Genomic DNA, 11,985 nt, shown 5'->3' on the forward strand with positions numbered 1-11,985 from the left:
CTATTGGCAGATAATTTTGTTTAGTTCAAATAAAATACCTCTTATTTTAGGGACCCTATTGTATTTCTAAGGTTTTATTGTTCTTTATTATTATTCCGCCGCCTCTTTGAGCTGTAATTCGACCCTCTTAACATGCCTCAAAACTCACCAAATTGCACACACATATCAGGACTGGCGAAAATTGCGATCTAATCAAAAAACCAAAACTCAAAATTACGCTCTAGCGCGCCCATGGAAAAAACACAGACAAAACTGCTTGTAACTTCCGTTAGGAATGTCGTAGGGACAGGAAACAATAACCTCTATGTAGGTCTGACTTACAGTTGTGATCAAAATTATTCAACCCCTACACAATTTTGGTGTTTTAGCAAGTTGGACATTTATTCTGTATTTTGTTTATAGTCATATCAAATAAAAATGCATTAAATAGACAAATGCAACTTGAATTACATTACATTTTGTAACATACCAAACAGTGTCATTTATCTTAATATCTCATTGACAAAATTATTCAACCCCTTGAAGATCATAACTCTTAAGAACAGAATTTGAATAAGGTCTTTTTAATCAGGTGTTGAAAACACCTGTAGATGTGATTAGAAACATAACGAGCAACAATTAAACTGATTGAAAAAGACTGTGACGCTCAGCTTCTTGTAGATAGTCAATGGTGTATTTGCAACATGGTGAGGTCCAGGGAGTGGTCAAAGTCAAGAGAGGAGGTAATTTCTCTTCATAAGAAAGGATATGGATATAAGAAAATAGCAAAGACATTACACATTCCAAGAGACACAGTTGGGAGCATAAATCGAAAGTTTAAAGCTAAAGGCACAGTGGAAACACTACCTGGGCGATGTAGAAAGAGGATGCTGTGTGCAACTGCTGTCCGGTATTTGAAGCGTACAGTGGTGAAAAACCCCCGGGTAACAGCTGAGGAACTACAACAGGACATTGCAAAGGGGGGAACGCAGGTTTCGTCCCAGACAATAAGGCGCGCACTACGAGATGAAGGCCTCCATGCCAGAACTCTCAGGCGCACCCCACTTGTGACTACCAGGCACAAGGAAAATAGACTCCAGTATGCCAAAAAATCATCTGGACAAACCCCAAAGGTTTTGGGAAACTGTTTCTATGGAGTGATGAGACAAAACTGGAACTCTTTGGGCCTATGAATCAACGTTATGTCTGGAGGAGAAAAAAATGAAGCTTACAAAGAGAAGAACACCTTGCCTACTGTTAAGCATGGTGGGGGGTCAATCATGCTCTGGGGCTGTTTCTCTGCCTCAGAGAAACAGCGCATTCAAGGCATTATGAATTCTATTTCCTACCAGGATATATTAGTTGCAAATGTCATGAAGTCAGTGACGAAGCTGAGGCTTGGGAGACGTTGGACCTTCCAACAGGACAACAATCCCAAGCACACCTCCAAATCAACATTTTTGGTATTTTGTAAAATACAGTGTTACAATTTAAGTTGCATTTGTCTATTTTACACATCTTTATTTGATATGACTATAAACAAAATACGGAAGAAATGTTCAACTTTCTAAAACACCAAAATTGTGTGGGGGTTGAAACATTTTGATCACAACTGTAGACCTAGATTTCATACACTCACATCCTTCAGCAAAAAATCAACAGGAAGTTGGCAAAAACCCCTTCAAAACAAAAGTTTCCTACAAAAAGGCATTTTTGCCTCTTTGAGCTGTAATTTGACCTCCTTAAAATGCTTCAAAACTCACCAAACATCCTACTAAGAGTTTGCCGATATCAATATTCAATATCAAGTATGGGATTATATGTGCTTACATGTAAAATGTGTGATATCATCTCCGATAGACGGCGTCCTGCAGTGTGTTTACTTGTGCAAATATAGACAGCTGTTTTAAAATGTCCTCCAATAGGCACACATGGTTTGCATTTTATTGTATTCTAATCAAGTTATTTAAGGTAAACATGGAAGGCTTTTGGCCACTGGGAGCTAGCGGTTACACAACAGCTCAGCAAACAATAGCACACAAGCTAAATATTTGTATTAAGTGTCCTTAATTGAGAAATATCGCAGTCTAAAAGAGCAAACAAATATCAAATAATTTTAAAGTCTCCAAGGCAGAAGCGTATTAGAGAGTATCCAGGGGCAGTATAGCTCGTTTGGTACAGTGGCCGTGCCAGCAACTTGAGGGTTCCAGGTTCGATTCCCGCGTTTGCCATCCTAGTCACTGCCGTTGTGCCCTTGGGCAAGACACTTTACCCAACTGCTCCCAGTGCCACCCACACAGGTTTAAATGTAACTTAGATATTGGGTTTTGCTAAATAAAGCACTTTAAGTCACTAGAGAAAAGCGCGATATAAATAAAATTCACTTCACAGTAACAAACGTGTCCGCATCATTGAACTTACTGCGTCATGAGCTTAATTTAAAGGCCTCCTGAAACCCACTACGATCGACTATGTTGAACATTTATGCGGCAAAAGCTTTGCTACAAAAAGTAGCCGCACTGCTGATGTAGCCTCATTTGAAAAGTCACCCGCTAGAGAATGAAGAGTGCTTGAAACTCTACATGTCAACATTTCCGGCCGGTGCCACACCAACAAAATGCCGAAGCAACTATTTCCAGATCAGCACCATATGGAAAAAAAAAAAAAGTCAGCAACAGAACGAGATAACGTCCGCACTAACCTATTATGCAGCTCATTTTTATTTGACAATTATTGAAATATCTTGTGTAACATTATGCAAAAAAGTGCACTTTGTTTTAAACTATTCTAGTGGCGTTCTGTACAAAAAGTACATTTTAATTTAGTGTTGTTTTGATATGTCATCTTAGTGACATCATGCACAAAAGTGCACTTATAGCTTGTTTTAAAGGCCCACTGAAACCCACTACTACCGACCACGCAGTCTGATAGTTTATATATCAATGATGAAATATTAACATTGCAACACATGCCAATACGGCCGGTTTAGTTTAATAAATTACAATTTGAAATTTCCCTCGGAGTTTCCTGTTGAAAACGTTGCAGAATGATGATTCGTGTTTGTGACGTTATTGGTTGGAGGGGACATTTTAGCCCAGCACCACTTAAGGCTAAAAGTCGTCTCTTTTCATCGCATAATTACACAGTAATTTGGACATCTGTGTTGCTAAATCTTTTGCAATTTGTTCAATAAATAATGGAGACTATAAAGAACAATGCTGTTGGTGGAAAGCAGTGGATTGCAGCTGCTTTTAGCACCGAAACACAGCCGGTGTTTCTTTGTTTGTTGTGAAGCTTTAACACGGGGCGGTCAAGCGAACATGTTTCTCTACGTCAACCAGCATGTTTTTGGATGGGCAAATTGTGATATTAAGTCGGCTCTTTCCGGACACTTGAGAGGATTATGCGACCTCCTCCTGTAGCTGTCAAAAAGGCAGCTGTGATCTTGGCTCCTCCATTGGCTTCTCTGAGAGACACTGGCGTTCACCGCAGCCCTCTGACTTTCAGGTATGACTTTGTAATCTCACTAAAACACTATTAACAGAATAAGCAGATAAGGATTTTCCAGATTTATCCTAGTAAATGTGTCTAATAACATCTGAATCGCTCACACTGTTGTTGCCTTTTCTTTTTTTTTTTTTTTTTTTTTAGTGTTTCACTTTAACTTTCCTTCTCCACGAATCTTTCATCCTCGCTCAAATTAATGGGGAAATCGTTGCTTTCTCGGTCCGGATTGCACTTGCTGCTGGTGGCTATGATTATAAAAAATGTGAGGATCCCTACAACCGGTGACGGTACAGGCAAGGCTTTTTTATTAGCGACCAAAAGTTGCGGACTTGATCGTCGATGTTCTCTACTAAATCCTTTCAGCAAAAATATGGCAATATCGCGAAATGATCAAGTATGACACATAGAATAGACCTGATATCCTCGTTTAAATAAGAAAATCTCATTTCAGTAGGCCTTTAAAGAGATACTAACAAATTACCAATTTAAAGACAGCGTAACTCCAGTTAATGTTAAACATGTGCGAGTTTTTTATGCTTATCATTGTTCTCTGTTTGACTCATTTCACCTGACCAAACATTTTCGAACATTCCACACTACAAAATAATGCAAGTAGTACTACAATTATGTATGATAATTGCTGATGTTATGTTGGATCAATATAATTATGGGCCGATACTCTACGCTCCGATATCATATCAAAAGTTGTGTAGTTAACCGAGGAAGAAGAAATATTGTCCACAAAAAAGGTAAATCAATTTGGGGCAGCATTTCACTGTGAAACATCGTAAGCACACTTACTGAAGTACACTTACTGAAGTGCGCAAACAATGCAGCTGTTAAATTTGAGACACAACATAAGCTCCAGTCGAGTGCTTGTGTTTAGTTGAAGCCTACAGCGCATGGAAGGAAAGGAATTCAGCACCATGGACAGAGCTTCAACTTGCCTTGTGCATTTTCTCCCTCATTCATCCATCCATTTACTACCGCTTATTCCCTTTGGGGTCGCAGGGGGCGCTGGTGCCTATCTTAGTTAAAATCGGGCGGAAGGCGGGGTACACCCTGGACAAGACGCCACCTCATTCATGGACACTTTCAAACACACTGCACATTACTTATATCTCTCCCATTCAACACATTGATATACGATTTTTACACACATTGCACATTATCTTAATCCCCCTCATTCGACAAGCTGATAATCGTCATTTCCGTCAATCGAACACACTTACTCTGCATTATTTTGAACTCCCTCATTCAATACATTGATGCACTGAAGTGTAGTAATTCAATAAAAGAAAATAAACACATAAAATAATACCTATATTCCCAGAAAGTTGTTATACTACGAGATTTTTTTTTTTTTTACCTTTTCAACAAGAAAGACAGATTTTATTTAGAGATGTCCGATAATGGCTTTTTTGCCGATATCCGATATTGTCCAACTCTTAATTACCGATTCCAATATCAGCCGATACCGATATATACAGTCGTGGAATGAACACATTATTATGCCTAATTTTGTTGTGATGCCCCGCTGGATGCATTAAACAATGTAACAAGCTTTCCAAAATAAATCAACTCAAGTCATGGGAAAAAAATGGCAACATGGCACAAAGTGCATTATTTTTTTTAACATGCCTCAAAACATTTGGGACATGCTTTCCCTGAGAGGAGGTTGAGTTGGGCAGGGTTGGGTGGGGCGGGGTAGCGGCGGGTGATATTGTAGTGTCTGTCCCGGAAGAGGTAGTGCAGCAAGGGGTTCTGGGTATTTGTTCTGTTGTGTTTATGTTGTGTTACGGTGCGGATGTTCTCCCAAAATGTGTTTGTCATTCTTGTTTGGTGTGGGTTCACAGTGTGGCGGATATTTGTAACAGTGTTAAAGTTGTTTATACGGCCACCCTCAGTGTGACCTGTATGGCTGTTGACCAAGTATGCCTTGCATTCATTTGTGTGTGTGTGAAAAGCCGTAGGTATTATGTGATTAGGCCGGCACGTTTTAAAAAGTCATATATTCTACTTTTTGAAACCGGTATCGATCATTTCCGATACTACATTTTAAAGAATTTATCGGCCGATAATATCGGCAGTCTGACATTATCGGAGATCTCCAATTTTATTTTAACATTACAATAGTTCTCTTGTGAAATTCTGATGTAGTTGGGGAAAAATTACACTTTTTCTTCCATTAGTATAATTTTACTTTCCAAATTATACATGTTTTATTTAATCTTGTTTAGGGTTAATAAAGGTTAAATACAAATGCATTATTTGGAAAATAAAATCATAGTAATGTGAAAAAAAAAAAAAAAAAAAAAAAAAAAAAAAAAAAAAAGAGTAATTTTACCAAAATTATATCAAAATTTTAAAAGAAAAAAATAATGTTATCATAACACAAATAAATTACAAACTAAGCCTCTGAATCATCCTTCCATTTTCTACCGCTTATTCCCTTCAGGGTGGCAGGTCTTTGCAATTGTTTTCTATTAAACACCCTCAGGAAGAAGAAGAAGAAAACACACACACACACACACACACACACACACACTCTGTGTGACTATAAATATTAGTGCACAGCAGGTTTGGAGCATGACAATGATAAAGCATGTTTGGCTTTGTTTGGTTGTAGTGTACCAATCGCTGTGTGCTTGCCCCATGATAGCTGCTACTACACACAATTCTAAACACAACCTCTTCTAGTGCGTGTCTATGCCGTCTGACGCAACGCACGTCTGAGTATATTAGCTCATGCTAATGATGCTCGCTTGATTACATTGCCATAGCACGAAAAAAAATACATGAAAACACTCCTTCAGACAACACACATGGGATGGTTTAGTAAGTAAGAATGGTTTTAGTTATATTGTAAAAAATTTCTCACACTGCATGTTACTTTAAATGCGGGCCGGTAAAAAAAAATCGATTTACATCCACATTATTATTACGATTAAGAATAACTGTTTATAAGTTATCACAAGAATAATTGTTTTTTAAGTTATCACAAAAACTTTGTGTTACATTGAGTTCCTGGTGAGAAGCAAAAGCTGTCTTTGCAACCTACCAAGAGTAAGGCTCGTAAAACTCCACTGAGTAGGGTGGGGAAGCAAAATGAGGGTGTTCTGTTTCTTTCATGTATTGTAATCAAAGAAAAAGATATTGTCTGACCCAAGAACTACAAACGCGAAGAGGAAGCAGGACCAGACTCCCCGCCATGCGACCTCTCTTTGAACTCTTTTACGAACCTCTTTTTTTAACTGACCTTTTTCTGTGAACTGTTTACGACCTTCTCTGTGAACTTTTACGACCTTTGTCCTTTATAAACCGCAATGCCCATGTGGTTAGGGAAGGTCCAAATAAAAAAAGGAGGCGTGCAATCTTTTGGCAGAGCGTAATGACACAGTACAAGGGTACAAATGCCCAAGCGTCTCTCTTCAAATTTAATTCTGTCTCTGTTTAATTCTTTGCTTCTTGTCTTGTTTAATAGATGTCATCAGTGTTTGAACAAGACAGAATCTTTTCAAAATATTCAATAATCATTTTTTGTTTCAAACGCAGGTTTTTCTGCAACCGACGCTTACTCGCTGTGCGCATATATTATTGTCCACGGCCAGGAGGAGCTTTTGGAAACAGGACAGTTCTGAATTTTTCAAATCCGACCTGGGCATCTTTCGTATGTGGATATAAATCATATATCTATCCGAATGATCGGGTCACGTTTATCGGATCAGTGCGTCATCAAAAAGCTACGAGCGTCATGATTATTCCGCAGAATAGATGGTTGACAAATATGCAGAAAATAATGTTTTAGGAACTCATATCAATGTTGCACCACTCCTGTCTTTGGTTGCTCGTTAGGGTTTCCCGCCGCACTTTGTTGCTAAGGCGGCCGCCTTAACAACAAAGAGCCGCCGCCTAAGCTAAAATCATGGTCCCAATACGGAAAACCATTGCATCTAATAGAGAACCATTGCATCTAATAGAGAATGTCTCATTCAAAATATAAATATAATCCCCCCTTTGCACCCCTGGTGGTGAAATATAAATTACGGTGGTACCAAAAGTGAGAGTTTTTTTCAAATTGAGTCTGTTGCAAGTCTTGTGTATTCTTGGTAACTTGTTTTTGTGTGCTATGGCTATTGGAGTTTTTTTTTTTTTGGTCTCAGTCTGGACCCACTATTAAACGCTCACCTTTTTTATATTTGCATAGTTTGCATATATTATTAATGTTGTGGGTGGTCCTAAAGAGGGAAGCATTTTTTGTAGGTCTCAAGAAGGCAACAAATACAAGCGTGTGTGTGTGTGTGTGTGTGTGTGTGTTTCAACCCTTCTTGAGACATCAACAAGGAAAATTACTGTCTATATGAGGACCGGTGAACAAGTTAGGATCAAAACCATGGTCTTGATACAGAAAACCATTGCATCTAATAGAGAATGTCTTATTTGGAAATTGACTGTGTCGGTTTTAAAAGTGCTCTCCCTCTGGCCAACATATGAAATAACAAATGTGTGTAAGAAATAAAATGTATCAAAAATATATATATACACTGTATATAGAAAGAGAGACATAAATGGCACTAATTAAGATTAAAAACCAATTACAAACATTATTAACTAAAAGCTTACCTTTTTTTTTATTTATGTACAGTATGTATATATTATTAATGTTATAAATACAACTAAAGACAGTGATATATAAAGGTGGGCATTTTTCGGAGGTCTCAAGAAGGTAACAAATATAAGCGTGTGTGTTTGTGTGTTGTTTTGTGTGTGTTTGTGTTGTTTTGTGTGTGTGTGTGTGTGTGTGTGTGTGTGTGTGTGTTTCAACCCTTCTTGAGACATCAACAAGGAAAAGTACCGTCTATATGAGGACCAAAAATCATGGTCCCAATACGGAAAACCATTGCATCTAATATTTTGCATCTAATAGAGAATGTCTCATTTGCACGCCTGGTGGTGAAATCTAAATTAGGGTGGTGCCAAAAAGGAGAGTTTTTTTTTCAAATTGACTCTGTTGCAAGTCTTGTGTATTCTTTGTAACTTGTTTTTGTGTGCTATGGCTATTGGAGGTTTTTTTTCTTGGTCTCAGTCTGGACCCCCTACTAAACGCTTACCTTTTTTATATTTGCATAGTTTGCATATATTATTAATGTTGTAAATACAAATATTTATATATCTAGAAAGGGTGGTCCTAAAGAGGGAAGCATTTTTTTGTAGGTCTCAAGAAGGCAACAAATACAAGCGTGTGTGTGTGTGTGTGTGTTTCAACCCCCTCTTGAGACATCAACAAGGAAAAGTACTGTCTATAAGAGGACCGGTGAACAAGTTAGGACCAAAACCATGGTCTTGATACAGAAATCCATTGCATTTAATATAGAATGTCTTATTTGCTAATTGACTGTGTCGGTTTTAAAAGTGCTCCTCCTCTGGCCACCATATGAAATAACAAGTGTGTGTAAGAATTTTGAAGTTCTTCCCCTCTTGCTAACATATATAATAACAAGAGTATGGAAGAAATAACATTTATCAAAAAATATATATATATACTGTATATAGAGAGAGAGACATAAATGGTAATAATTAAGATTAAAAACCAATTACAAACAAAAAATTAACTAAAAGCTTACATTTTTTATTTTTGTACTGTATGTATATATTATTAATGTTGTAAATACAAATATTTATATATCTAAAGAGAGTGATATAAAAATGGGGGCATTTTTCAGAGGTCTCAAGAAGGTAACACATATAAGCGTGTGTGTGTGTGTGTGTGTTTCAACCCTTCTTGAGACATCAATAAGGAAAAGTACCGTCTATATGAGGACCAAAAATCATGGTCCCAATACGAAAAACCATTGCATCTAATAGAGAATGTCTCATTTGCATCCCTGGTGGTGAAATCTAAACTAGGGTGGTGCCAAAAAGGAGAGTTTTTTTTCAAATTGACTCTGTTGCAAGTCTTGTGTATTCTTGGTAACTTGTTTTTGTGTGCTATGGCTATTGGAGTTTTTTTTTTTTTGGTCTCAGTCTGGACCCACTATTAAACGCTCACCTTTTTTATATTTGCATAGTTTGCATATATTATTAATGTTGTAAGTACAAATATTTATATATCTAGAAAGGGTGGTCCTAAAGAGGGAAGCATTTTTTGTAGGTCTCAAGAAGGCAACAAATACAAGTGTGTGTGTGTGTGTGTGTGTGTGTGTGTGTGTGTGTGTGTGTGTGTGGTGCGACAGGTGCATCCAGTGTTGCGCGGAAGCAAGACGTGGATGTTCCAGCCTGATCAGCATCATGTGGTTGATAGATTAAAAGGCAGCAAAGTGTGGAAAAAGAAAAGGATATGGCCACTCCGTTATACGTTTAGCGTACTTCCGGATGAGGTTGTCTTCCCGGAAGATGAAGAGGGAGCGGTTGACAGTGAGGCAGTTCTGCTTGACGGGGTTGGGGTTGTAAATGGCCATGGTCCGAGCTCTTTGGGCCATCGACTGTTTGTACATCCTCTGGCCGCCCGGAGCGCCTCCACCCCGGGCGCCACCGCCGCCGCCGCCTCTCCCGGCGCCCGGTGCTCCTCGCCCGCCGCCTCCGCCTCCTCCTCCCGCGCCGCCGGCACTCCCTCCATAGCGGCCGGGGAGCTCGTCGGCGAAACGCGCCATTCTGACAAACAACAGACCCACCAGAGGGAATCCAAAGCGGTGTGAGTGCCAACGGGAAGAAGACGCATCACCACCGAAACGGTCGCAGTTCGAGCCCGGAAGCGGGAAAACGGCTGATTCATTCGGCGTGTAACAATTAAAAAATAAATAAATAAATAAATGCTCAAAGTTGGCAAGAAAGACAAAAGAAGCTGGAGGAGTCGCGCGTCGACATGTCGGCCGCGTCCGAACACCGGTTGAAACGAAAGAGGTGGCCGGGCTGGTTCCGCGGAGCCCGGCCTGCCTGCTGCTGTCTTCCTGCAACAATGTGACACCCAGCAGTTGTCATGTGGACTCTGTCTGACCACGCCCCCACCCCTAGTCACGTGATCGATGCTGGCCAATCAGCGCGCAGGGCTCATTGACAACAACAATTTACACGCAGGGCGGCCCTAACTCAATTAGGGCTAAAGAGGGGTGTCACACTCAAATACAGAGTGGGCCAAAATTTAAAACTGAACAAAGCCGGGGGCCCAGGTTTAACAAATTAACCTTTTAAAAGGGACCCGAACAAGTTTTGCATTGAATATTGAACAAGCAAGACTTATATAACTTTATAGTGACATGCAAAATCGAGTTTCAAATAATAATGATAATAATTAAAAAATATCAAAATTTTAATAGTTGAATACGTCTTTTCTATTTGCAGCCTTCTGAGGTAAACTTTTTCCACAGGCTAATAATAAATTTGAAAATAAAAAAACAATAATGAATGGATACAACATTCAGGCCTTTTTACTGCTCAGTTCGCGACACACTGATCCAATCTGATGTGCCCAAGCCAGATATTGTAGAGTTAATGCTGCAAGGGGTTCTGTGTATTGGTTATGTTGTGTTTGTGTTGTGTTACGGTGCAAATGTCTTTGTCATTCTTGTTTGGTGTGGGTTCACAGTGTGGCGCATATTTGTAACAGTGTTAAAGTTGTTTATACGTCCACCCTCAGTGTGACCTGTATGGCTGTTGACCAAGTATGACCTGCATTCACTTAGGTGTGTGTAGAAGCTACATACATTACGTGACTGTGCCGGCACGCTGTTTTAAAGGAGGAAAAGCGCGGATGTGACGACAGGTTGTAGGGGATGTCAAAGGCTGTACCTTTAAGGCACGCCCCCAATATTGGAAATCGGGAAAAATTTGGGAGAATGGTTGCCCTGGAAATTTTTGGGGGGGTTGGCAAGTATGAATATTAGCGGTGAATGCGGTGTATAATACCGGCGGGCCAGCTCTAATGTTAATTAGATATTGCCTCAAGGGTCAAATTAAATTAAAAGGCGGGCCAATTTTGGCCCACGGGCCAGAGTTTGACACACATGGCCTACTGAAACCCACTACTACCCACCGTGCAATCCGATAGTTTATACATCAATGATGAAATATTAACATTGCAACACATGCCAATACGGCCTTTTTAGTTTACTAAATTGCAATTTTAAATTTCCCGGGAGTTTCGTCTTGAAAACGTTGTGTAACGATGACGTGTACGCAAGACGTCACGGGTTTTTAGGAAGTATGAGCGCTACGCACACACACAGCTAAATGTCGTCTGCTTTAACGGCATGGCGTAGTGCAGGGGTCGGGAACCTTTTTGGCTGAGAGAGCCAAGAAGCCAAATATTTTAAAATGTATTTCCGTAAGAGTCATATAATATTTTTTTTAACACTGAACATAACAAAACGCATGCATTTTTAAGAAAGACCAACCTTTCTAGAGAGGTCTCTTATTCTTTGTAATAACGTTGTTATTCTGAAGCTAACTGTGGAGGGGGCGTGGCGGAATCCGTCCCAATGCAAACGTGCTTTTTTTTTTCTA

General features: G+C 39.4%; 1 protein-coding gene across 1 annotated transcript in view; it reads right to left on the reverse strand.

Annotated features, from left to right (window-relative positions):
* Window positions 1-10,428, reverse strand: part of LOC133536415 (voltage-dependent N-type calcium channel subunit alpha-1B-like) — a 446,201-nt gene extending 435,773 nt beyond the window's left edge. Inside the window, exon 1 of the mRNA XM_061876915.1 lies at window positions 9,826-10,428. Within this exon, the coding sequence (XP_061732899.1) occupies window positions 9,826-10,136 (311 nt within the window). The 5' untranslated portion in view covers window positions 10,137-10,428. The remainder of the gene's footprint in view (window positions 1-9,825) is intronic.
* Between the last annotated feature and the right edge of the window lie 1,557 nt (window positions 10,429-11,985).

Source organism: Nerophis ophidion, linkage group LG17 (genome assembly GCF_033978795.1).
Source record: "Nerophis ophidion isolate RoL-2023_Sa linkage group LG17, RoL_Noph_v1.0, whole genome shotgun sequence".
In the NCBI taxonomy this organism is placed as follows: domain Eukaryota; kingdom Metazoa; phylum Chordata; class Actinopteri; order Syngnathiformes; family Syngnathidae; genus Nerophis; species Nerophis ophidion.